This window comes from Balaenoptera acutorostrata, chromosome 20 (assembly GCF_949987535.1).
Source record: "Balaenoptera acutorostrata chromosome 20, mBalAcu1.1, whole genome shotgun sequence".
In the NCBI taxonomy this organism is placed as follows: Eukaryota; Metazoa; Chordata; class Mammalia; order Artiodactyla; family Balaenopteridae; genus Balaenoptera; species Balaenoptera acutorostrata.
The window spans coordinates 13,329,868-13,356,694 of record NC_080083.1 but is presented as its reverse complement, the minus strand read 5'-3'; the positions used below and the strand labels follow the sequence as shown (position 1 = coordinate 13,356,694).

The 26,827-nt window shown below is 43.0% G+C and overlaps 3 protein-coding genes and 2 non-coding genes across 8 annotated transcripts in view; 2 read left to right on the top strand and 3 right to left on the bottom strand.

The window, feature by feature from the left end:
- The first annotated feature begins 21 nt into the window (after window positions 1-21).
- SRR (serine racemase) lies at window positions 22-14,572 on the top strand. The gene is made up of 9 exons (XM_057535386.1): window positions 22-138; window positions 2,728-2,962; window positions 8,600-8,771; window positions 10,210-10,336; window positions 10,526-10,629; window positions 12,138-12,257; window positions 12,391-12,465; window positions 13,768-13,977; window positions 14,310-14,572. The coding sequence occupies exons 2-9, from the start codon at window positions 2,934-2,936 to the stop codon at window positions 14,505-14,507; spliced, it is 1,035 nt and encodes a 344-aa protein (XP_057391369.1). The 5' UTR covers window positions 22-138; window positions 2,728-2,933; the 3' UTR covers window positions 14,508-14,572.
- On the bottom strand, window positions 13,405-23,580 carry TSR1 (TSR1 ribosome maturation factor). The gene is made up of 15 exons (XM_007177468.3): window positions 23,426-23,580; window positions 23,135-23,238; window positions 22,592-22,811; window positions 22,341-22,475; window positions 21,544-21,968; window positions 20,610-20,769; window positions 20,025-20,182; window positions 19,570-19,766; window positions 18,644-18,806; window positions 18,188-18,298; window positions 17,325-17,457; window positions 15,911-16,027; window positions 15,352-15,492; window positions 15,173-15,247; window positions 13,405-15,047 (listed from the first exon to the last, which is right to left on the bottom strand). The coding sequence occupies exons 1-15, from the start codon at window positions 23,520-23,522 to the stop codon at window positions 14,869-14,871; spliced, it is 2,415 nt and encodes an 804-aa protein (XP_007177530.2). The 5' UTR covers window positions 23,523-23,580; the 3' UTR covers window positions 13,405-14,868.
- LOC114237088 (small nucleolar RNA SNORD91 family) lies at window positions 17,098-17,192 on the bottom strand. The gene has a single exon (XR_003622870.1). It is a non-coding gene; the product is annotated as a small nucleolar RNA SNORD91 family (small nucleolar RNA).
- LOC114237089 (small nucleolar RNA SNORD91 family) lies at window positions 17,954-18,048 on the bottom strand. The gene has a single exon (XR_003622871.1). It is a non-coding gene; the product is annotated as a small nucleolar RNA SNORD91 family (small nucleolar RNA).
- Window positions 23,581-24,753: 1,173 nt separating the features above from the next.
- Window positions 24,754-26,827, top strand: part of SGSM2 (small G protein signaling modulator 2) — a 45,858-nt gene continuing 43,784 nt past the window's right edge. For all 4 annotated transcript variants that reach the window (XR_003622868.2, XM_007177466.2, XM_007177464.2 and 1 more), the window contains exon 1: window positions 24,754-24,939. Coding sequence is in view for 3 of the 4 variants with exons in the window: in XM_007177466.2 (XP_007177528.2) it covers window positions 24,883-24,939 (57 nt within the window). In the remaining variant the exon portion in view is untranslated. The remainder of the gene's footprint in view (window positions 24,940-26,827) is intronic.

Below are 26,827 nucleotides of genomic sequence, written 5' to 3'. Positions count from 1 at the left end.
GGAAAAGCGCCGAAAGCACGTTCGGTCGGGAAGAGGCGGGCCGCGAGCCTGGGCGGGGGCAGCCGGGCGCCGCGCGTGCGCAGAGGTGTGGCCGGGAAGGTGCGCTGAGGCGGGAGTTGGAGGCGCGGCGCCTGGGAGGTGAGGTGAGGTCTGACCTGGCCGAGCCAGGGCAGGCAAGGCGGGCGTTCGCTGCGGTGGCTGCTCTTGCTGCCGTGGTGGCCTTCGAGGACACCGGTACCAGCCTGGGGCTCGGGTTGACGGGGGCCTTCACCGTCCGGCCCTTTCCAGTCATCTTAGGCCAGGGTCTCCCGCCACAGGCCCGGACTAGTGCCCCAGGCTTTTACTCTGCGACCTTCAAGATCTTGTAGGGTAGTTAGTATTATGCCCCTTTTTTTTCTTTTTTTTTTTCTTTTTTTAAGATGAGGAAACTGAATCCCAGAGAACCGTAGCAAATTGCCCAGGGTGACACAATCGATAATTACCAGACACTCAAAAGTCTTTTCCTTTATGGCAATCTACGTCCCAAACTTCGTGACTTTTTTTTTTTTTTAAATACAGTATAGATGGCTCTTGCTGAGGGAAGGGGTTGTGTGGAAATAAGTCAGGAGGTGTTATGAGTCGATTTGGGAATTTCTGTATCACTGTGGATTCTGGGAAAAATTACTTGACTTTCCTGGATCTCAGGTTGATTTTTTTTTTTTTTTTCATCTTTAAAATGTAACTGGATCTGAATACTGGTACTTTACCTGTTTGTTCATGAGCCCCGTGTTCAGAACTGTGGTGGAATTCCCTCCTCTTGCAAGGCCGCTTCCCTCCACCTCTTGCTCCTTCCCAGTCCCGCACAACCTATTGGACCTCTGCACCATCAAAGAATAGTTACCGATTATTCCTTAGACTGGGCCTAAAAGATTTAAACAGTCTCTGACAACTCATTCAATTCCTATTAGGTGGCAGACGCTTCGCCTCCACGAAGTTCTCAACAGATGGAGAAAGTCAATAGATAACAAAAGAAGAGGAGTGATTGGAGTGGTCAGAGCAAATGGCAATCTTTAAAACAGATATGAAAGAAATAGGAAAAAAATGTTTAAAACTAATTTGTTTTCATAGTGAAATTGACGACATTGCAACAGTTTTTTCTTTAATGGAAAAATAATCTGAAGAAAACTTTCTTAGGAAAAACACCATTGACAAATTAATACAGCAGTATAAGTGAGCTGCAGATGAGATATGCCAAAAGTTAAACCAGCTCAAAAAATTTTATGAGAACTCAGAGGGAAAATATAATAGATAGAAACTATTGAGAGGTAAAGGTACGAGATATGGAGAATGGATCCAGAAAACTAATAATCAAATATGAGTCCAGAAGGTGATAACAGAACTGACTGAGGAGGAGCAATAATCAAATATATAATAGAAGAAAATTTACTAAGTTGATGGAAAATTTGGATTTAAGACTTAAATTCAACCCTCAGATTTAAAGGGTTCATGAAATACCAGGTAGAAATAAGTGAAAAGACAACCATATTTAGACCTGTATCACAATGAAAGCTGAGTTTAAAGAATAAAAATACATGCTGATATATTCAAGATACATGGTTAATTTTTTAAGCCAATTGCAGAACAAGATATAGAGTATGGTTCCGTCTGAGTGCAGCAAAACCATTTGTTGCATACTTAAATTTCTATATAAATACATCAAAAAAGATGTGGAAGATTACATACCAAACTTTTTTAAATGGTTATCTTGGGAATTCCCTGACAGTCCAGTGGTTAGGACTCCAAGCTCTCACTGCCGAGGGCCCGGGTTCAATCCCTGGTTGGGGAACTAAGATCCCACAAGCTGCACAGCACGCCCAAATAAATAAATAAATAAGTAAAAAGAATGAAAATTAATAAGCTACGTATTCAACAAGGATAGAAAAAGAAAATAAAAATAGAGGAAGAAATAAAGATAAAATCAGAAATAATAAAGGAAAAAGAACAGCACTTGATAAATTGAAGCACTCATTCTTCAGAAATAGACATTAAAATAGACACACTTCTGGCAAAAAATTTTGAAAATTCAAAAGACATCCTACCAAATGCTTCATAGGTAATGCAAACTTAGCTCATCAAATCTCTGATTTTCCCCTAAAATATTTGTTTCTTTGCCAGCCTTATATCTCAGTAAATTATACCACCATCTAAGTCAAAACCCAAGAGTTATCCTTGACACCTCCCTCTCCCTCAGTCCCCACATTCAATCCAATATCAGGATATGTCTCTTCTATATCTGTAGTGGTGACGTATGGAGTTCATCACCTCAACATTTTCCCCTTCCTTTTCTCTTGAAAACTGTCCCTTACTGTCACTCAGAAGTACTTTCTCTTTTCCTTTTTCTATTTCCTATTTTCCTTTCTTTCCTCTTTTACTCCCTTCATTTGCTTCTATTTTTCCCTCAGGTGCAGAGATTTGAGGCAGTCCTGCTGTTCAGTTCACATTATCATCAACAAGGCCTTTCTCATTTTATCTTTTTTTCCTTCATTCCAATTCCCAGTCATGTTCCTTCCCTCTTTCTTCAGTAGCCACTCTAATGTGTTTGATACATGTCCTTGGATATACATGTATCTTTGAATAATATATAGTATTGTTTTGTATATGTATGTGTTTTAAATGTACATATTTGATATTATGTTATAGAAATCATTGTTTCTATTTCATGTTTCTGTAAATACTTCTATTGCATAGTATTGTCTTAAATGACCTCACACCCTTGGCCACTGGTCCTGGGCCTAGATGGGCCAATCAGCGTCCCTACCCAGAATTTTTTTAACTGAAACTAAGAAAAAAAAGAAAATCCCTCTCCAGTTTGGAAGCCGTAAAATGTAAAACACAGGAGCTGTCAGCAGCCATGTGTCCTGCCATACCGAACCAGCTGGTCTGCAGTGAAAAGAATGAAGCCGACATGCAGAAAGCAGCAGAGGTGAGAAACAATGAGAAAGTCCTGGAAAATCTCAAAGTCCCTAGTTCCAGTTGTTCCTGATGTGCCATGTTCCTGCCCTTCCCATGGTTCAACTCTTCCGTGGATTCCATGAGCCAGTAAATTCTCATCACCTCCCTCTTGTGCCTAAGCCAGTTCAAATTGGGGTTCTATCACTCGTAACCAAGAGGTCTAACTAATTATAATCTCCAAAATGTATGTGCGTGTGTGTTTTTTAACTGTGGTAAAATACACGTAACATGAAATATACCATCATGACCATTTTTAAGTGTACAGTTCAGTAGTGTTAAGTACATTCACATTGTTGTACAACCAATCTCCAGAACTCTTTTCATCTTGCAAAACTGAAACTATACCCATTGAACAACAACTTCCCATTGCCCCGTCCTCCCCACAGCCTCTTACAATCACCGTTCTACTTTCTATGGATTTGACTACTCTAGGTACCTCACATAAGTGTAACCATATGGTATTCGTCTTTTTGTGACTGGCTTATTTCAATTGGCATAATATTCGCAGGATTCATCCATGTTATAGCACATGTCAGAATTTCCTTTTTTAAGGCTAAATAATATTTTGTTGTATGTATAGATCACATTTTGTTTATCCATTTGTCTGTCTCTGGATACATGGGTTGCTTCCACCTTTTGGCTATTAAGAATAATGCTGCTATGAACATAGTTGTACAAATATATCTTTGAGACCCTCATTGAATTCTTTTGGGTATATAACCAGAAGTGGAATTGCTGGACCATATGGTAATACTGTTTAATTTTTTGAGGAACTACCATACTGTTTTCCACAGCAACTGCACCATTTTACATTTCTACCAACAGTGCACAAGGACTCCGGTTTTTCTACATCCTGCCAACACCTGTTATTTTCCCAGTTTGGGGGTTTTTTAAATAGTAGCCATCCTAATAGGCATAAGGTGGTATCTCATTGTGGTTTTGATTTGCATTTCTCTAATGATTAGTGATGTTGAGCATCTTTTCATGTGTTTGTTGGCCCTTTGTATATCTTTTTTGGAGAAATGTCTATTCAAGTCCTTCGCCCATTTTTCCATGGGTTTGTTTTTCCAAAATGTATCTTGAATGATTATTTTTTTCTACCTCCACTTTCACCATCCAAGCCCCCCTGTTGTTTTTCGTGTGTATTACAACTCTTAATACTTCATAACTGGATACCTTGATTCCACTCTTATCTCTTTCCTTTTCATTCATTGCAATGTAGCAAGTGATTTTCTGTAAATATGGATTCTAACATGTCACTTACCTGCTCAGAATTCGCCAATGGCATTTTTTAAAAAATTTTTATTGGAGTATAGTTGATTTACAATGTTGTGTTAGTTTCCACTGTACAGCAAAGTGAACTCTTTTTTTAGATTCTTTCCCATATAGGTCATTACAGAGTATTGAATAGCATTCTCTGCTATACAGTAGGTCCTTATTAGTTATCTATCTTATATATAGTGGTGTGTATATGTCAGTCCCGATCTCCCAATTTATCCCTCCCCGCCCCCTCCCCTGGTAACCACAAGTCCAATGGCATTTTATTGCTCTTAAAAAAAAATCCATGGACTTCCCTGGTGGTCCATTGGTTAAGATTCCACGCTTCCACTACCGGGGGCGTGGGTTCAATCCCTGGTCTGGGAAGTTCTGCATGCCGCGAGGTGCGGCCAAAAAAAACTTCCATGAGTCATGGTCCCTTATGATCTAGACTCTGCCAACTTCACTCTCCTTATCTCTTTTATTTTTTTTTTTTATTTATCCATTTATTTATCTATGGCTGTGTTGGGTCTTCGTTTCTGTGCGAGGGCTTTCTCTAGCTGTGGCAAGCGGGGGCCACTCTTCATCGCGGTGCGCGGGCCTCTCACTATCGTGGCCTCTCCTGTTGTGGAGCACAGGCTTCAGACGCACAAGCTCAGCAATTGTGGCTCACGGGCCCAGCTGCTCCGCGGCATGTGGGATCCTCCCAGACCAGGGCTCGAACCCGTGTCCCCTGCATTAGCAGGCAGATTCTCAACCACTGCGCCACCAGGGAAGCCCACTCTCCTTATCTCTTATCACATTTCCCATTGATCACATTTTCAGATACATTGACCTTTTAATTCCTGGAAAATGCCAATCTCTTTCCCTCCTTAAAGCCTTCACATAATATTATTATTCCCTCTACCTGAAACACTTTCCCCACTACTCTGCCCATTCATCTTTTAGGTCATAATTTAATTTTACTTCTCAAGAAAAAAAAAACTAATTATTCACAAAATAATAAAAATTCACTTCTACATAGAGAGTCTTCATTGACCTCCTTCACTGATCTAAATAAGGCCTCCCACTATAGTATCCTATCATAATACACTTCCCTAAGTTAACACATCAATGTTTGTAAATACATATTTAATTGGATTGTTTGTTAGACACCTCTCCAATACGTTGTAATCTTTATGAGAGGAGGAACAAGTCTACTTTTCTAATACTATATCCCCAGATCAAACAGTATCTGACACAGAAGGTGCTCAAATTTGTTGAATGAATGAATACCACAGATATGAAAAATACTTAGAAATATTAATATGTACAGCTTTATACTAATAAATTTTAAATTAAGTGATTTTACCAAAAAAAATTACTTAAATTAATTCAGGAGGAGATGGCAAATCCATATAAACCGGTAACTATGAAGTCATTGAATAAGTTACAAGAGGTACATTTTTAAGGTAAAGACAAATTAGCTTTATTTGCAGATAGCATGATTGTTTAGAGAATAAACTGTAAAACTATTAGATCTAACAGGATAATCTGGTAAAGTATCCTATTACATGATAAATATACAAAAATTATTAGCTTTCATATACATCATCAGTAAGCAGTTTAAAAATCTAATTTTAAAAATGCCTTATCTCAAAAGCAACAAAAATATACTTAGGCATAAATTTAATCAGATCTATACAGGGCATAAATAAATTATGATAACTTTACTAAGAAACCTAAAACAAAAAGACTTTACTAAATTAAAAGACACTCATGTTAATGGATGGGGAGACTCAGTATTTTTAAATGTCAGTCATGCCCCCAATTCATTTGTAGATTGTACAGTGGAATTTCTGGCAACCTTGGTAAAGGATTTCTGAAATTCATTTGGAAGAATTGGTGTGTGAGAAAAGCCAATAAATTTTAGAAAGAGAAATCAGGGAAGAACGTATTAATACAATGAACAACTGGGAAAGGAATTGGCAGTCTGATCAATGGAACAAAATACTAAATCCAGAAAAGCCCCAAGCATTAATAGATATTTAATTTTTTATAAATGTATTTCAAAGGAAAGGATGATTCAGTCAGTAAATGGTATGTTAAAGATTCACAAAAGAATTAGTGGCCAGTAAGTATACAGAAAAAATGTTCAGGGACTTCCCTGGTGGCACAGTGGTTAAGAATGCGCCTGCCAATGCAGGGGACACAGGTTTGATCCCTGGTCCGGGAAGATCCCACATGCCGCGGAGCAACTAAGCCCGTGTGTTGCAACTACTGAGCCTGTGCTCTAAAGCCCGTGAGCCACAACTACTGAAGCCCACATGCATAGAGCCCGTGCTCCACAACAAGAGAAGCCACCGCAATGAGAAGCTCGGGCACCGCAACGAAGGGTAGCCCCTGCTCGCCGCCAACTAGAGAAAGCCCGAGTGCAGCAATGAAGATCCAACGCAGCCATAAATAAATAAATAAATTTATATATATAAAAAAAAGAATGGATAAACAACAAGGTCCTACAGCACAGAGAACTATGCTAAATACCCTGTGATAAACCATAGTGGAAAAGAATATGAAAAAGAAGGTATGCATATATGTAACTGAATCGCTTTGCTGTACAGCAGAAATTAACACAACATTGTAAATCAACCTAACTTCAATAAAATAAAAAAAAGTTCAGTCACTATTAAAGAAATGTAAACTACTAGACATACTTCATTAAATTGAAAGATAAAAATGATACAGTAAGGGTGAAGGAAAATAGTCATTCCTTAGAAAGTGCTGTTGGAGTATAAATTGATATAATCTATAACTCTTCTGGAGACCAGTTTGGCAGTGGTATCAAAAGCCTTAGAAGTGTGTATGCCTTTTAATGTAAAATACCACTGGTGGAATCTACTCAAAGCATGTATAGAGATAAACAGAGATCTTGCAACAAGGCTGTTCATTACATCATTATTTATCATAGCCAAAAAAAAAAGGAAATCTAAATGTTCAACAACAGAGTTATCTAAAACTATGGTATTTTTGTAAAAAGAAGTACTAGTAAGTCATTTCACTAGAAATCACATAGTGATTTCCCTGGCAGTCCAATGGTTAAGACTTTGCCATCCAATGCAGGGGATGCGGGTTCAATCCCTGGTCAGGGAGCTAAGATACCACGTGCCTCGCGGCCAAAAAAAAAAAACATAAAAAACAGAAGCAATATTATAACGAATTCAATAAAGACTTTAAAAAATGTTCCACATCAAATAAAAATAAAAAGTCACATAAATATATCTATTGATAAGCAAAGATTCATAGATATATTGTCTGAAAAAAGCAAGTTAACAAACCTGTCAAAAAAGTTTTGTCTGCATATGTATGTGGGCCTGGAAAGAGAGACAACAGAGCTTCGATAGCAATTGTCTTTGGAGAGGAAAGCAGATTAAATTGTTTTTCTATTGAACATACATTACCTTTTTTAATAAGGAAAAATAAAGAGAAACTTCATGTTTAAACACTACAGTAAATATAGTAAAAAGTGGAAGCGTAATACAGTTACTGAAAATTATAATTATGAAAACTTTGAAGAATGAACCAAATGGAAAAGGAGTAAAAATGTTATTTATGGTTTGATTTTAACTGTCATATATGTATATTGAAAAAACAGAAGGAAACATAGTGAACATAATTTATTAAGATGGTAGGATTGTAGGCAATTTTTCCCCTTGGTAAATTGTGAAATATTTTTTTTAAATAAAAATTTGTAGCAGATTTTGAACCCAGTTTACTCAAGCTTCACAATCATGAAAATGTAGAGACCAGCGGCAGTGCCAAGAGATGGATGGTAGGGGCGAGGGCTGAGCTTTAAGCCTTCCATAATCATCACCAGTTATCTCCTATGAGATTTCAACAGAGCAAACTTATACACCAAGAAACTCAGCTTCATGAGAAGTTCCCTTATGCAGAGATTCTGGACCCCAGTAATGGAGACAGTCCCCACATTAACACCACAGGCCCTGAGTCTATTTTCCTATGTTATGCATTTTCTTTTTTTTTTTTCTTAAGATTTTTGTTTGGTTGTTTTTTGGGTTTTTTGTTTGTTTTAGTTTAAGGTTCACAGCAAAATTGATGGGAACTGAAATTTGCCATATACTCCCGGCCCCCACACGTGTATAGCCTCCCCCATTATCAGCATCCCCCACCAGAGTGGTATATTTGTTACAGCTGAACCTACATTGACATGCCATTAGCACCTAAGTCCATAGTTTACATTATGGTTCACTCTTGGTGGTGTACATTCCATGGGTCTGTGTTATGCATTTTCAAAATCTTCATTAAACACATTGTCTAGGCTTGCTTTAACCCCTCTCTTATTCCTGGGTTTCAGAACCATGTGTGATCAGTACTGCATCTCCTTTGCTGATGTTGAAAAAGCACATATCAACATTCGAAATTTTATCCACCTCACACCAGTGCTAACAAGCTCCATTTTGAATCAAGTAACAGGGCGTAATCTTTTCTTCAAATGTGAACTCTTCCAGAAAACTGGATCTTTTAAGGTAACAATCCCTTTTGATAGTGTATCATGTTTTTTTTCAAGCCACTTTGATTCTCTTGACCACCCAGTGAGGTAGGTACAATTAATATCTTTTTACAGCTAAAGAAAGGGTTGTAGAAATTTTCCTTTGCTCAAGTCCTGGTTACTTAGCAGCATGGCATTGACAAGAGCCACTTTTACACAATCTCAAAATTCCGTATAATTAAGGTGATCACATATAATTTACTATCCAAACTAGGACATGTTTGAGAATGAAAAGGGGGAACTTGTAACGATTAAACCGAGACCACAGTCATCAACCTGGACACGTGTGATCACCCTGTATATAGCCAAGTTTAAGCATTCACTTTGTCAACTTACTATTTGTTTATACCTTATATGAATATAAACGATCTAACCCTAGCTCAACCCTCATATAACAGGACATTTTTCTACAAAATACATCAGTGCCTCTCCTATGCATACAGATAGATTTCTATGCTGATTTGTTACCAGAATTTTCTGACCGTTAGTTGAACTTTAAGATCCATTCAGGTAAAAATCTGAAAAGCTGCATTTTGCACTGTGCCTAACAGGTATTGTTAGTACCCATTAAGTGGTAGCTTTAGGATTTCAGGAATTTACCTTTTTCCATACCCATTAACTGAGAACTTTTATTTTAAACAAACAAAAACTTCTCCATTCTCTTTTGCCCTTTGCTTCTGCCATGGTTTATTTTTCATTCATCACACATCAAGCACTTATTTTCACTAACTATACTAGGTGTATGTACACTAGGCCTTGCCCCATATCCATACTTGCAGGGGAAGACAAAATAGGTTGATGACAAGTGTCTTAAAAGAGATACAAACAAGGGCCATGGAAACGAATGAAGTACCTAATTTTGCCTGGGAGAACAAGGAAGTTGAACCAGGTGTTGTTTGATCCAAGTTTTACAGGATGAGTACTTTTAGCCAGACCAGGGAGTGGGGGAAAAGAACTACAGGTAGAGGCATCAGCATGCCAAGAGGTACAGAGTTGTGAGCTAACCTGGTAGGATGGAAACTAGAGGCAATTTAGGATGGCTACAACGGTAGAGGTAGATATGTTTAGAAAGGCTGCAGCTTGTAAGGGATTTGTACTTTTCTTACAAAAATAGGCAATCAATGAAAAAGGTAACGTTTGTTTTTTAAAAGCTCACTTTCCTAATCTAGTGGAACTATTAGATGAGAATAATCCTTGAGGCAGGATCAGCTGAGATTTGGTGATACCAAATTGAGAAATGAGGCCTCACCAAGGTAGTGGCCAAGATGAACATGAGATATTTAGGAGATAGACTCAGTAAGATTTAGTCATGGAGTGGATGTGCAGTATTAGAAAAGAAAAATGTAAAAAAGCTCCTTGGTTTTTTGAAAAGAATTTTTAATCAAATATATTAATTCACCATCCCTCTTTTCCAGATTCGTGGTGCCCTTAATGCAATCAGAGGCTTGATTTCTGCCACTTCAGAAGAGAAGCCCAAAGCTGTTGTTACTCACAGCAGTGGAAACCATGGCCAGGCTCTCTCCTATGCTGCCAAATTGCAAGGTACTTGATTAATTTCGCAGGGTACTGGGTAGGCTCATCACAGAGGACTGGAAAAGTAGCCTTAACTTTCAGTGAGGTTGGTGATAGCTGTGGGAATAAATTTCCAAGTCCCTGATTACAAGCAAACTGAACATAAATTTCTATCCTAAATTCTGATTTGTACTAACTAAACATGCTTCTCCCTCCCAGGGATTCCTGCTTATATTGTAGTGCCCGAAACAGCTCCCAACTGTAAAAAATTGGCGATACAAGGCTATGGAGCCTCTATAGTATACAGTGAACAGAGCGACGAGGTAAGGAAGAGAGCAATGTTCAGTACCACCTTAACAGCTTTCATAGTAAAATGAAACTTCTCTTCCTACCTTACTGGCTGCAGCTTCTGTCTCCTTTGTTGTTTCTCTAAGTGTTGGCATGCACGACCTTTTCTCTACCTACACTCACTCAGATGATCTCATTAGTCTCATAGTTTAAAATATCACCTACACTCTAACTGCAGCCCTGAACTTTGCTCTTAACCAGGACTTGTACATTCCCACTTGGGTGCCTTAATAGGCATCTCAACCTTACTGTCTAAAACCAAACTCCTCATCTTAATACTGTTCCACCTCCAGTCTTCCCCATCTCAGTAAATGGCAATTTTTATCCTTCATTATCCTCAAAACGTGGAGTCATCTTTGATAACTCTGATACCCCACATCCAAATCTTAGTCCTACTTTCAAAACATTTCCGTAATCCAACTACTTTTTTTTTTAATTAATTAATTTTTGGCTGCGTTGGGTCTTTGTTGCTGCACGCGGGCTTTCTCTAGTTGCGGCGAGCGGGGGCTACTCTTCATTGCGGTGCGCAGGCTTCTCATTGTGGTGGCTTCTCTTGTTGCAGAGCACGGGCTCTAGGCGCGCGGGCTTCAGTAGTTGTGGCTCGCAGGCTCCAGAGAGCAGTCTTTTTTTTTTTTTTTTTTTTCAGAGAGCAGTCTTAGTAGTTGTGGTGCACTGGCTTAGTTGCTCTGTGGCATGTGGGATCTTCCCAGACCAGGGCTCGAACCCGTGTCCTCTGCATTGGCAGGCGGATTCTTAACCACTGCGCCACCAGAGAAGCCCAATCCAACTACGTCTAACAGCCTCTACCATCACCACCCTGATTCAAACCAGTTAGTCCTCACCTAGATTCAGTAGCCTCCTAATTGGTCTCTGCTTCCACCCTTGCCCCACGAGTCTTGTTTCCAAGAGCAACCAGAGCTATCCATTTAGTAAGTCAGAATTTGTCCAAAATCCTCCAGTGGTTTCCCATCTCATACACAGTGGAAACCAAAGTTCTTGCAATCATCTATGGCCCAGATGAACTGGCCCATTACTATTTTTCTGACTTCATCTCCCACTATTACTCTCCTCCAAACACTCCACACCAACCACACTTAGTTTCTCAGAAAGCCAAGCACTCCTCTCTGTAGTCTTTGTACTTGCTGTTACTCTTTCCCTGGAATATTCTGGAGATACACAGGACTTGTTCAAATCTATTAAAATGTCACTTTACCAGTGGCCCTTCCTGAGCACCCTATATAAAATAAATTCATTTTTCTCCAAAGCATTTAGACATACCATATATTTACTTATATCCCACCCCTCCTCACATTAGAACATAACTCCACTGAGTGCAGGGACTGTTTTGTTCAGTTATATCCCCAGTGCCAAAACAAATTCTGAAAAAAGTAGATGGCAAATAAAGTGTTAAATGACTGAATCTAACTTGTTGGGAACTCTATTAAATACAAATAAAGTAAGCTAAATTAATGTACTCTTTCAGTCCAGAGAAAATGTTACAAAAAGAATTGTGGAAGAAACAAAAGGCATCATGGTACATCCCAACCAGGAGCCTGCAGTGATAGCTGGGCAAGGGACAATTGCCATGGAAGTCCTAAACCAGGTAAAAGCTTAGTTAGTTCTTGTTTAGCTACTTACTGGTAATGCTGTTTGGCCGTAGAACCAATTATTTTATATGTACATATAAAACTGATTATTAATAGACCTATTTATACTTTATATTCTTTTCACTACAGGTTCCCTTGGTAGATGCACTGGTGGTACCTGTAGGAGGAGGAGGAATGGTTGCTGGAATAGCAATTACAGTTAAGGTAAGAAAACAGCTTCTGGAGGACTCCCCACTTCAGGCATAGAAGAGTTTATTTTAGGGGCTTCCCTGGTGGCGCAGTGGTTGAGAATCTGCCTGCTAATGCAGGGGACACGGGTTCGAGCCCTGGTCTGGGAGGATCCCACATGCCACAGAGCGGCTGGGCCCGTGAGCCACAATTGCTGAGCCTGCGCGTCTGGAGCCTGTGCCCCGCGACGGGAGGGGCCGCGATAGAGAAAGGCCCGCGCACCGCGATGAAGAGCGGTCCCCGCACTGCGATGAAGAGTGGCCCCCGCTTGCCGCAACTGGAGAAAGCCCTCGCACGAACCGAAGACCCAACACAGCCAAAAATAAATAAATAAATAAATAAATAAATAAATAAGAAAATCCTTAAAAAAAAAAAAAAAAGAAGAGTTTATTTTACATCATAGTACATTGTGAATACTTGCTCAACATTCCCCCAAATTGCCATTCCTTCTAATCATCCCTTGGCACTTGAGATAGAAGGCCCTTCTCTTCATCACTACCCTTTTTTCTTTTTTTTTGGCCGCACGGCATGTGGAATCCTAGTTCCCAGTGACTGAACCTGTGCCCCCTGCCGTGGAAACGTGGAGTCTTTTTTTTTTTTTTTTTTTTACTTGATTTTATTTATTTATTTATTTATTTATTTATTTTTGGCTGTGTTGGGTCTTCGGTTCGTGCGAGGGCTTTCTCCAGTTGCGGCAAGCGGGGGCCACTCTTCATCGCGGTGCGCGGGCCTTTCTCTATCGCGGCCCCTCCCGTCGCGGGGCACAGGCTCCAGACGCGCAGGCTCAGCAATTGTGGCTCACGGGCCCAGCTGCTCCGTGGCATGTGGGATCTTCCCAGACCAGGGCTCGAACCCGTGTCCCCTGCATTAGCAGGCAGATTCTCAACCACTGCGCCACCAGGGAAGCCCGAAACGTGGAGTCTTAACCACTGGACCGCCAGGGAAGTCCCTCACTACCCTTTTCTTAATGAAAACTTTCAGCACAAAAGCCATTACAATGAGTGGCACCCTCACAGTCCTCTGAATTCCATCTCACCAACCTACTATCCAAGTCAGTGGCTACTCTTTTCCCAAGTTACCAGCAGAACCAGCTGTGATCTAGGCAACCGAGGCCAGAGTGGAAAACAATTTCAAGTGCTTAAAGGCCTTATTTCCATTACATCGATTAAAAGAAAGCCTCTTGGGCAGAAATATGTTAACTGTACTAATCATTTTACTGCAAGCATGCAGGCAAAATGCTGTGGCTAGTTGTAAGCTATCTAATATTCCTCTTCCTAGGCTCTGAGACCTAGTGTCAAGGTATATGCTGCTGAACCCTTGAATGCAAATGACTGCTACCAGTCCAAACTGAAAGGGGAACTGACCCCCAATCCCTATCCTCCAGAAACCATAGCAGATGGTGTCAGATCCAGCATTGGCTTAAACACCTGGCCTATTATACGGGACCTCGTGGATGATGTCTTCACTGTCACAGAGGATGAAATTAAGGTGAGGCCCCAAGAGGAAAGGAAATAACAAAAGAATGGAGCAACTTCTTAGGCAAAACACCCTCCTGTTGTAAGTAGCAACTCACACACTAGGGACTCAACTAGGTGATTTCATGTCATGTAGGAGGGTGCCCTAGATGTATTAAGACCGTAGAAGCAGAGTCAGAATGAAAAAAGCCCTGCCCTTCATTGGCAAGCACAAACATATAGCAATAGGAAAATTCAGACGGGGCATATTATATCCCCATCTGGCCTTTAATTATAAAGGCCAACCAACTAGGCTCTTTCCCCTTTTCCCATTTCACTAATTCTTACTCCCTTCTATACCAACAGTATGCAACCCAGCTGGTGTGGGAGAGGATGAAATTGCTTATTGAACCTACAGCTGGTGTTGGAGTGGCCGCTGTGCTGTCTCAGCATTTTCAAACAGTTTCCGCAGAAGTAAAGAACATTTGTATTGTGCTCAGTGGTGGAAATGTAGACTTAACTTCCCTAACTTGGGTGAAGCAGGCTGAAAAGCCAGCTCTTTAGAAATCTGTTTCTGTTTAATATGTGCAAAAGGAAGAAAAGGGATTCAGTGTCCAGACACTTGGAAATTTTGTCTCCTGGTCATTGTCAACTTCCTATCTTCCCCTCTTAAAGAGCTTTCAAAATCCTAATAGAGAATGTATATTTCAGTAAGTTTTAATAGTTTTTTGGACTAAGTTGCAATAGAAAAACATCCATACTTAACTGAGATACCTTGTCAAGGCCAAGAAAAGTCTTCTGCTAAAAGGAGCAGGAGACCTTAAGTAGGCCTAAGTAGAAAACATAAACTGCCCAATCACAACCTACAGGCTCCCAACCCTAGAGTGCTAACTAGTAGCAATGAGACAGAATCCCACTGAATCCATTATTCCATGTCCATTTCAGGCACTGTTGAAGAAATCTCACTTTTCACCCAAGGTACTGGTTCTGGTACATATGGATCATAAGTCCATTTGGGGAAAACTCTTTTATAGAGGTTCATCAGTACTGTGTCCTGAGATTTTAGCTTCCCATCAAAACTGCACTTCATGTGGCCATGAGTACCTACAAAGAAAACAGCACGAGTTGGTCAAATTTAATAGGAAATTTTAAAGCAGTGGTCTAACCCAATAGTCATTTAGTAGCCCTGGGGAAATCTATACAAGATCCCAAATCCCACATTCTCTTACCTAAAGGCTCCTTGATGTGTCCCCTACGGCCCCACTTTGTTCTCAGTTCCACTGGTTTAAACCACAGCACATCCTCTTAGAATCAAACACACAGAAGACCAAGATGAAACATTTATCCATAATATATAAATCCAACCTTCATCCCACAAAGGCAATTGGATCCCATCCGTCACACCTACCTCTGTTGAAGAACATGTAACGCACCACTGCCATCTTAGTAAAAATTTTGAAAGGATGACCACTCAGAACAACTCTCTTGATGACCATTCTGTCTGGATCCACTGACAACAGATGGCCTGTGGCAATGAGGCTGTGCATTCCTAAGGGGCAAAAGCAGAGCAGCAGGAGTCCATAGGTCAAAGCCTTCATTTATTGTCCAGTCCATTTAAAGACCTACGCGAGATCTTAGGGAAACAAAATAGGGATGTACTATGCTGCCCCTCCTGGGTTCATGGCAAAGATCACTAAGTGTTATTCCTGCTGAGCCTATCCTCAGAACCTACCCTAAATATAGCACTCTGAGCAGCCTCTACCAATTAGCTACGGTTTGCAAGCAAGATAAAACCCCATTTGTCATCCTTGCCTCAGACCCAATATGAGGCTGAGATTGGGATATTTTGAAAACCATCATTACCTTTTTTGTGCCATTTGGCCCCCAAATTTAAATACAGAAAGCAGTTAATCTTATTAAGGACCCACAGGCCTATTGGCCTATTCACCTCTGTGAACTCAACTTACCATTGCTGTTCTGTTTGAAAAGCATCACAGATGCAGGAGGAAAAGTGATAGGGGCATATACTGTCACCACCAGGGCCAAGTCAGCAGTCAGGAATCTCTGAAATTTATGTTTATCCGCTGCCATAAAGGTTAAAAAAATAAAAACCAAAAAATATTTTGAGAAACAATAGGTAATCCAGAGGTCTGTGAAAAGCGGTATCACTGCAACTCTTAAACCTAAGGCAACTAGTGTTTCTTTATCCCACTAGTCCTCCAAACATTTTCTGGCCTCAATACAACTGAAAGATACAACCCAATCCTATCAGTGATTTTTCAACTGGAGGTAGAATCTTGGAACTTACACTATATTTTGGGGTTGGAAAAAGTTCTCCAGGTGATTCTGATACACATCACCCCCTACCTCATTTGAGAATCAGTGCTTTACAAAAAAACACTCCACTAATTCAACAGCTCTTAGTCTTGAGCAAGGATTGGCAAACGTTTTCTGTAAATGGTCAGATAGTAAATATTTTAGGCTTTGTGGCCATATAGACTCTGTTCCAACTACTCAACTCTCACTGTAGCACAAATACAGCCACAGACATTTTAAAAAAATTAAACAAAAAAGCACAACTGTGTTCCAACAAAACTTTACTTAACAAAACAAGCAGTGGGACAGATTTGGCCCAAGGGCCAAACTTTACTAATCTCTTCTTGAGGACTATCTAGATCTTGTCTTTACCTTCAACGAAACCCTCCCTCCTTTTTAATACTGAATGTTATAGGGAAACACAATATTTTAAGGGAACGAGAAATTAATCCTTCATTTAGACAGCATGGCTGGTGAGAAAAGAAATTATCCAGAGCATCCATTAATGCTGCCTTTATCACCTTCCTCCAGCCATTGCTGAGAGTTGAGAGTGTAGGTAATGTTCAGAAGCCCCCAAGTTAATGCAAACATCTTCTCACTCCTAATACATAAGAGCACAATCGTTTTTTGTCATAAAAGTATTCCTGGTCACCACTCTCTAAATTCTCATGCAGTCTCAACATCTCAGAAGCCACACACTCTGCTTTATCCAACTGAGGGCCACCCCTAGCCTTCACCCACACGGCCACTGGCACAACGGATGCCAAGGGTTCCATGACACATCATCTCTAGAAAGCAGCCAACTCCTATCCAAAACCTCCTCTGCAGCAAATACTCATGGCAGAGAAGCCTCAGCACCACACAGAGGTTGCATCACTGGGATGCTTCAGACAGGTTCAGACACTTTGAATGGAAACATCATTGGCTCCTAAACCAGAGTACTGAAAATACCTCTAACCCAGAGACTGAGAGTTTGAAATGGTGTATTCTGCACCTCTCCCCAAATCTCAGTCCCCTAAAAGACAGTAAGATGGACAAGAACCCAGAAGCTTCCCTACTGCTTACCTGCAGTGTGCTGAGAGAATAAAGGTGAGGCTTGGAAGCGCCTGAATCCACAGTGGAAGATCAGCTGCTCTTTAGCTTTCACAGGTTCAGTGTTGCCAGGGTGCCGGCTCACCACCATATTAAGTACTGACATCTGGGGACCAAAGAGAAAAACAGAACTTCACATCAGGAATAGAATAGCCTAACCTGCAAGAAGGCAAACCAAACCAGCAGATTAGATTCACTCTAAGAACTGACAATACTAATTTATGGTGGAGTGTAGATGAAGAGACACAAATTCACCTTTTACCTTCACCAACAACTGGCATTCAAATAGAAAATATGCTGGTTTTCAAAGCTTTCATGTCCCTGCTACACTAGGTGACCTTCCCATGTCTAACATGCAAGAGCTCAACATCTGCCACAAAATCAGTGCCTCACTCATCACACACCTCTAAACCACACTCATTCAAGACCCTTCTTGCCTCAACCCTTACTCACAGTGACCAAAAGGCCAAAGCTCTCACATACACCCCAACCTACATGACTGCTGGCCACCAAGAGAAAAAAGATTTATACCTTGGCACTAACCCTGTTTATTTTTATGGATGCCAACCCTTTGTTAAAGTGTGACCTGACAAACGTACGTATCTCAGAGAAGTCTCAGAACCACACAGAGATCACATCACTGAGATGTATCAGACAGGTTCAGACATGTTGGGTAAAACCATCATCGACTTCTCTGTCATCCTCTCTGACTTCTAATCATAAAGGCAGACTTTTGCATCCCAATGAGCAAAATGTGTCACATAAAACTTTAGACTGCCAGACAAAACTGGTTGGAAAGTGTCATAACTCCCATTTCCCACAAGACGCTAACTCACCTTCTGTTCATGAGGTAGTAAAGAAAATGCAATCAAGGGTGCACCTCGCTTGAAGTGCTCAACCACTGAGACAGGGACTTCAGAGACATGAAGTGTGACATACCAGCCAACCTGCCAGAAGAAAGCAGAAAACAATCATGCAATTACCCTTAAGGTCTCAATAATGATGAAGCATTTCTCCAAATATGTTAAAAAGTCTCTCAGACTACCATAAAGCCAATCCTCACCCTTCAAGACTGCCTTTCACAGATGCCTCAACTACCTAGATTAAGCTTTTTCAGTTAACATCTCTGATACCTCTTTGTTCCCAATATCACTCTTATCGGTGACTCAGTAGCTCCTCTAATTCAGCTGTAGGCAGCACAAAACTAAGGTAGTCATGCCAACAGAAGGAGTAGAGGGGGCACCTTGGCAAACAAAAACAAATTATAGGGATGCACAAAGGAAGGCAGATACCTCAGCTCCTTCAACCTCTTTTTCTTCAATCTCTTTAAAGATGCGTCTCCTAGTATTAATAAAGTTCTGAAACTGAAAGATCCGAGCATAATCTTGAGGGAGGTTTTCCTTAGGATCCCATGGAGATGTCCGGAAGCTCTTGAGGCCTCTGTATTTCTGAAATCTAGAATACAGAGGATACTTTAAAGAAATTAATAGTGAAATTTATATGGTGCTACTTAACCGTTTCACTCAACTCACTTCTAAAATGGCTAAGGCTTAAAAAGTAGAAAAAAAAGAAAAAAAACACAAAATTTTTTTTTTTAGTTTTTGAAAAATAAATAAGTAAATAAATAAAATGCCTAAGGCTTTAGCTTAAAAGAACTCACTATCTCTCAAAATAACCTAACTGCTTAAATCAGAACCACACTCCAAAACAGCCTGAAACAAGTATTTCAGCACCAAACCCCAGCTTCTTAAAAGTATTTACAGTGGCTCCCTGGTGCATATCAGGGAGCGGCTCTTTAACCTGACTAGCAACGTCCTGATAAAAGCCTTATCTCTCTAATATCCAGCATAAACTCTCTGGACTCACCTTTAGAGCAAACAGGATCATCTACATCTTCATTCTTTTATTCTCACTGTTCTACCCAAACTTCCCCAAATCTCCAAATGTTATATACTTTGAGTCTTAGCTCCAAAGGAAGCATTTGCTAATTAATCACAGCATTTCCTTCAGTAATGTACTATAACATTATTAGTCTGTACTACACAGTCTAGAACATGAACATTGTTTCCCGTATGTCTGTCTTACCTTCCCATATAGTATTAGCCCTTCAGGAGCAAGAACAATGTATTTTTCTTCTTTTACATCACACTGACATAGTTCTGAGCCACGTAAGTTTTAAATAAAAACATACTGATTGATCTTAGACTTGCTGACTAACCGAATTCTAGCAGCCACGTCACGGGGGGTATCTACTTCATCTGGAAACATCTCTTCCAGTCTTTCTTGTTTATATTTCTCCAGCATTTTCCCCTCAGCCTCTTCATCCACTTTCTCATCATACAGATCATCACGCACGGACTCTCCTATAGTCACAGTTTCACATTCCTCCTCTTCTTCCTTTTCACTACCCTCATCCTGTAGAACGAAGGATTACAATTTCAGAGGAAACCCACATCTCTACCCTAAAGGCCATCGAGCTAAAATAATTCTACTAGATACCTAGTCCAAACCAGTATCAATTCTAATAGAGACTAAGTTATAAAACACAGTCTCATTCCCGGCAACAAAGTCGTTCCTAAGAAACTGACCACACATACCCCTTAAGGTCAGGAATGCACCTTGCCTTGCATTTGGGGCTGTACATAGAAGTTGCCCAAGGGCCCATTTCCTTACCTGAGATTCCTCTTCCATAAAATCCTCATGTTCTATATCATCATACTCCTCTCCTTCCCCACCACTTTCGCCATCCTCATCCAAAATCCATTCAGCTTGATAACTGGATGTTCCTTTGGGAACCTTCTTTACTACCTTGGAACTTTCCTTCAATAAGTCTGTAAAAGCCCAAATGAGTTAAGTAAATTATATACCTCCTTCCCTCCCCTATTACTTTGGGCATTCTCACATAGGCAAGATATTACATATTGCTACCAATACCAGGAACTCTGGCAGGAACTATAAATAGAACAGACTTCCCAATTTAATTCAGCTGCCTCAGAACTAGCAATACTTACACAGCTAAATAAGTCCTATAATAAATCAGAAGTTGTTTATCTGTTCATTAGGAAACAACGTAAGTAATTTTGAGAAACGAAATAAACCTGTGTCCAATGTTTGCTTAGTGAAAACATATAGCCTTTGGAGGTAAGAGAAGACTTCCAAATACTTCCTCATCCTACTCTACCTTATAAGGTCCTCACTGTGAGCAGCTAGACAAAACCCACAATTCTAGGCCAGAATTTCAAGTTTGCCAACACCAACCATTTGCTTCACTCAGCTCCTCCTCCGTGGGCCAGGTGTGTTCCCCCTCCATTGGATCTGGGATAACCTCTGTTTGCAAAGATTCTTGTCTGTCAGGGTCTGCCTTCATTAGGACCTTCAGGTCTTCCTCCATATCAGCTACAGCATCTGTAGCACAAATCTGAAAACCCAAACAGTTGATGGTCAATTAAATATTAGCCAAAAATCTACTAAATCTAACATAATAACCAGAAAGATCTAGAAATAACATAGTCCTCAAATAGAAGAATAGAAAGTGAAAGCTTGTCAGAATTTTTCAAATGGTTCTATTTCCTACCATTCTAGGTCTATACCTCTGCTTGGCTCTTGAGACCTTTCATAATCTGGTCTCATGCCTACCTTTTTATTACATACCTTACTCCCATCAAGCTGTTATCTTCAGAGTTCAAAGAAACCCTTTGCTCCATCACTTTGCCTAGGTTCATGTTGTCTTTATTTGCTAGGATATTCTTCCATCTGTTTTCAACTCATAAATCACGTTCATCCTTCTCAACACCTAGCTCAAGTCTCATCTCTTCTGTGAAGCTTGCCAGTCTTCTTTCTCAACTTCCACTGCAGGTGTGCCCTCAACGACGCTTTCTTAATCTTTATTTCACAGGTCTTTGCCATTTTTTTCTTACCTAATTAAGTTGTCTAAGGAAAGAGACTACAACCTGTGTGCCTTCTATAAATTCAGAGCCAACTGCTATGCAAGGCATCTACAAAGTACTGGATAAGTATATGATATAGCAACTTATTTGTAGTTGGCTACTGCCTTATTTCGAACTAGCCGTTACCTCCAGGGACTAGGATAGTTGTCCAAGTGTGCAGACAGACTACCCTCTCTGTAGTTCCCATCCTCTGCCAGCTTACACATGAATCTACAATACATAGTTTTTAAGAAGACCAATCTTACCTCCATTGCCATGCCTGGGTCCTTTGGGGATTTGATTACTCTAGGATTTAAAGGGAAAGGGTCCATAGGGGCATCTATCTGTTTCATCTGGAAATCACCATGTCCAATGATATGCAGCAAGCTATTTACATTCAGAGCCTGCCCACGAACATAGCCTGAGATCTTCAAGGTGCCCACCAAGTTATTCTCTTCACTAGGCACAAAGTCAGCAGCATGAGCAAATAGGTAGGCGTGCCGATCTCGAAAGGCAAGATGCCGTTGCTTTTGGTTAGCCAACTGCCTGAGCAGCATCCCTGCCTCCTGTTGAGTGTCTAACAGGAGGAGTTTGTCATCAGGAAAGCGCTTCTCCACTGCTTTACTTAGCTTCTTCCTGACATCTGTTTGTTTCTTCAGTGGGAAGCCCGAAACCCCCTGGACAGCTAATGCTGTGAACAAAAGAGAAAGGGTATCATGACTTGTTGCTTCACTATATGAAAATCCCCCCTGTGGCTCACAAACAAGCTAACAGTTCAGTTGTGAGCCCAGAGATCACTGGGAAACCCAACACTCAGCTACCCTAAAGAAATTTCACAATGAAACCAAACTTCATATTCTTCTTCTTTCTCTGGGCAATGGGCAGTCCAGAAATAAAAAGACATCTTGATAGGGAACTTGTAAACAATGGACCAAGTTAAGGCCATACATGTACAACCCTCCAATAGTATCAAGCATCAGACATAGTGTCTGGCAAATTGTAAGTGCACTATACATGCTAATTCACTTCCTTCCTTGGCCTCCAATACTCCCAACTCACTTACTATAAGTGGGAAGGCCCTGAGCAAAGAGGCAGGAAAGGCAGTAATCCCCAGTGCTATCCCAGCCTTCTAGTGGATCAAGGAGGAACAGGATGGTATCAGCCACTTTAGCCATGTCTAACACAGTGTGCAGATCCCCTGGAAATAGAAGACAGTCAGTAGGAAGAGGTGGTTGACATCAACACATTATACTAAAAAAAATTACCACTAATACGCAAAACATAGTGATAGAAAATATTGTTGTACGCTCTAACCTGGCCTTGCAGATGTAAAAAACCACCGATGTTTCAAGCGGGGGCATAACAGCATAAAGCTATGGGTGCTTCCCCATTCATTCAAGTGTACTGTTCCAGTGTCCCTATCCTGAAGCAGTCGAAAGACCTCTGGCAGGGAAATCCTGTTGTGCAGGGGAACCACCAGTATCTGATGAGGAGGGCCATCCTTGCTGCCGAGCTGTCTCTTTTCTGCCAAAACCTGAGGAAAGAAAGGATCAGAGAACATCTCAATGTTTCAGTACTTTGTTTCGGTACTGCATTTCCACCAGTACAGATGCCCACCCCCACCCTCCAACCAGCATCTCTCTTGTAAAAGGTGTCATGTATGCCAAGGAGGCAGGCAGGAGCTAGGAACAAAGCAAAGAACGCTCTAGCATGAGTCTGGGCCAGCACGCCTGACACGTGCTCTAGGGTTACTCTCCATCCCTGGCCCCTTCCCAGGGTCACATTTTCTAGTTCGAGGCATTACCCGCCTAGAACGGTTGTGAAGCCACACCATTCCCCAATCCCCCGTCCTCTCACCGCCTCCTTCTTCTGCTTTCGGAGCTGACTGGCGCGATGCCTCTGGTCCACTTTGCTGAGATCTTTTCTCACCTTCTTGCTTAGGGTTTTCAGTGCTAGACGGCCTGGAGGGAGACCAGAAAGGGCTCTTGCGCAGGGCACTAGTAGGTCAAGAAAGGAGATCCCTCTCTGCTCTCCTCAGAGCCTTTGCGCGGGGTCCAGGCCGGAGTAGGTAGGAGCTCATTCTGGGCACGAAGAAAAGCAGTTAATATCGACTAAACATCCCTTCTTCCTCCAACCCTACCTTCTTACCCTTGCCGTCCCGCTGCGCGGATCCCCGACCCCGATGCCGCCCGCCTTTATGAGCTTTATTCTGCTGCTTAAGCGGGCCAGAGCGATGAGCCGCCATGCTGCCGCTCACGTGTACCAATTTGGCACTACTTCCGGGCCGAACCGAGCGCTTCCGGTCCCCGCCTTGGGGGCGTGTCCTCGCCCGGCGGGGCGAGGCTCCTCGCGTCCTCCCGCGAGGGTCGTTTCCACCCGCTTCTGAGAGCACGGCGCCCGCGTCTCCACAAACCCTGCTCGTAAACTTTTCCCAGGCGGTGGTCCGCTGTTGCGGGCTTTAAAACGCCGGATGTAGACTCGAGGTTTGGGCTTTCAGTCTCGGAGAGCTGTTTTGCTCCCTTGTATTTTTATTTTTTGCGCTATCAAGTTGCATGACTTAGGAAGAGTCTCCATTTGTGCGATAGAGGGCTAAGCCCCTCCTCTAACCTAGCTTTGTGCACGCCGCTTCTCAGTTTGCAGCAGCAGGTGTTGTCACTTTGAGCAACCTTTTCTCGCCCTCAGTGCCCAGGTGGGGCTGCTTAAGTCTACAAGGCAAATCGTGCAGAAGGCGCTTGTCTCATCTCCACAGGTTCCGTACAAGCTCCTGCTGGTCCCAGTCACTTCAAGCTGCGCCCCCACCTCCCACGTGGGTGCGTGAAGGGCCAGGCGGGACGTGGCGACCCCTCGGGGGAGGGACGGCTGACCGTAACTCTCGCGACCTTAGGGATAGCTGAGCCTCTGCAGACGGGGGCTGCTGCGCTCCCACTCCTCTTCCCAAAAGCTTTGCAACTGAGGGCGCCCGGCTGGCAGGGGTGTTTGGAGAAACGATGGCGCTCCGCGGCCTTTCTCCCAGCCAGGGGACTAACACTGGCTTCCCCGTGGCCAGACTCGAGGCGCGGGGGCCCCGGCCCTTCCCGTCGGGAAAACGAGCGGGTAGGAATCAAGGGACGTCTAGCTGGATGACGGCCAGCTTCAGCCCGAGCGACTCTCCCCTCAGCCACGGGGTGCCGGGCGCGCCTCGCCTCCCCGCCCGGCACTGGGCGCGGCGGGCTGCTAGCTCTCACAATGTAGGTTCGCGCCCTCGGGGCTGGAGAGGGCGCGTTGCCATGACAACGGCCGCCGTGGCGCGCGCCCGGGCACGGTACCCCAAGGCGCGCGCAGCCTTCCCCCCTCCCGATCCCCCCCCAGTGGCTGAGCGCAACCCCCCCCGCCCCCGGCTGTGGGAAGGGGCCGGGCCAGCCTCCTGACGTCGGTGCGGGGCTCGGAAGATGGCTGCAGAGCCCAGCACCGGGCAGTGGCTGCGGCGGCGGCGGCGGGCGGGGAGCGCGGCGGGCGGGGGCTCCTCCTGGCGCTTGGGGCGCTGAGTCGAGAGGCGCGGAGGCAGCTAGGGCGCGTGGGGGGCTTAGGCGGCCGCTGGGCACCACCTCCCCGTCAGCCGCCGCACGATGGGCAGCGCGGAGGACGCAGTCAAAGAGAAACTGCTGTGGAACGTGAAAAAGGAGGTAAAGTCGGGGTACGGACCCCCGGGGGCTCGCGTCCCTGTCCGCAAGGCCCAAGGGACAGAAAGATCTGCGCCCATTCCGGGGCGCGGGCGCTCGCGGGCCTTGGGCGGGGGCGGGGTCCTGGACTGGTTTGCGGTTCCCGCCCCACTCCCGGATCAGGGGGCAGCTCTCCTCGGCCCCAGGGGCTAGGCCGGCGCTTCAGGGTTTGTTTGCTCCGCGATCCCGCAGCTCCCCGCCCTGTGAAGGCAGCAGCTCTGGGAGACCGAGGTCGGGGGAGGGGTGGCAGCGATTTCTAGAGAACCCGAGCTGCCCATTCATTGCCCGCGCCGCCTGAGGAGGGGGCGGGGCCCCTCGCGGGCCTCCTAGAGCGCTAAATGGGTGACTTGGGGGCTTAGCTCCGGTTTGCCCTACACCGCATTCAGTTATCTTTCTGGGAACCGAGTCTCGGCTGCAGGAGGGTTCGCCGCACACCTCACTGCTTCTCACTCCACGCCCACCTCCCTACCCAGAGGCCAGGGGGTGTTTTGAGAATGGTTTTTAAGACTCAAGATTATTTTCCTCTTTTGAGGAGTCCCCCCGCCCACGTCAGAAAGAGAAAAAGTCCTTCTCTGTACTAATGTCCTTTACTTTGACCCTGCCCTAAAAGCCATTTCAATTTCATGGTGATGGGGGGTTGTCCATATGACTCACCCGCAAACGAGAGCTGGAGAGTTCAAACCCACAGAGTGGATTAGAATGGATTAGGGCTCTGGATGGAGCCACGAACTCCTCCCACCTACCTCTGTGTCTGCCGGATGTGTAAACTCAATGAGGGCAGGACACCCATCCGGTCCAGAGCTCTGTATCCGCGTAGGCACTCGATGACTATTTGGTAAATAAATCTGCTGATCTTGGAGACTGCAAAGTCTGATGGGAATGCATAAACTTTGGGATAGTCTGGACCAGCTCTTTGTGACCTTGAATAAGTTACTTAACCTCTCTGAGTCTCAATTTCTTCATCTCTAAAATAAGGATAGTGATATTCACCTCATATATAAAAGTTTACCATATTGGTTCCTTTACCCTTTCCTAGAATTTCAGGACTGGAGAAGACTCTGGGTTCTTATAAAATCCTGAAAGGCTCTAGATCGTTCTTCCACATTAATTATGGCCTGGCTATTGTGCCCTAACTTTTGTTTCCTTCCCTTCTGTTGGCAAAGAAGTAGTTGAAGCCATCACCTTTCCAACTGTGTGTGAGAAGCTCCATTGTGCCTTTGCTGTGAAGTGGCCAAGTGAGAGGTTTTTTAGGCCAGGAGTACATCAGATTAGCATTTAAGCCCCAACTCTAGTCTCCCCAAGGAAAAAAGAAATCTCAAATCTCAGTAATTATCTTCAGGAAACAAATAGTCTAGTGACAGAGACTTATATGAACAGTATAAACAAGAACAAAAATGTAGCCATACCCAAACTATGGGCAGATGTGCTAGGATTGTTGGTGTGTTCCAAATTTGGGGTTGGTCAGGGATGATGGGAAAGATTTGGGGGAAGGCAGTATTTAGAAGGCTGTCTGTACTACTCCCAGAATGATTCTTAAACAAGTGTAAGAAATGTCCAGAATATGCCACAGCTATGTGTATTACCTGACAGAGGTTGACCCGCTCTGAACTCTTAGTTCCCTTCCCCCTTCAGCGCTTGATTTCAAGAAAAGTATAATCCTTTCTTGTCCTGCAAGTAGGGACAGTGGGGGTAATTGTAGGCAAGTCTGGCCTTTCACAAAGGACTTGTAGTATAATTTTTTTTTTTTTTTTTTTTTTGGCTGTGCTGCACAGCTTGTGGGATCTTAGTTCCCCGGTCAGGGATTGAACCTGGGCCCCAGCAGTGAAAGCACCGAGTCCTAACCACTGGACCG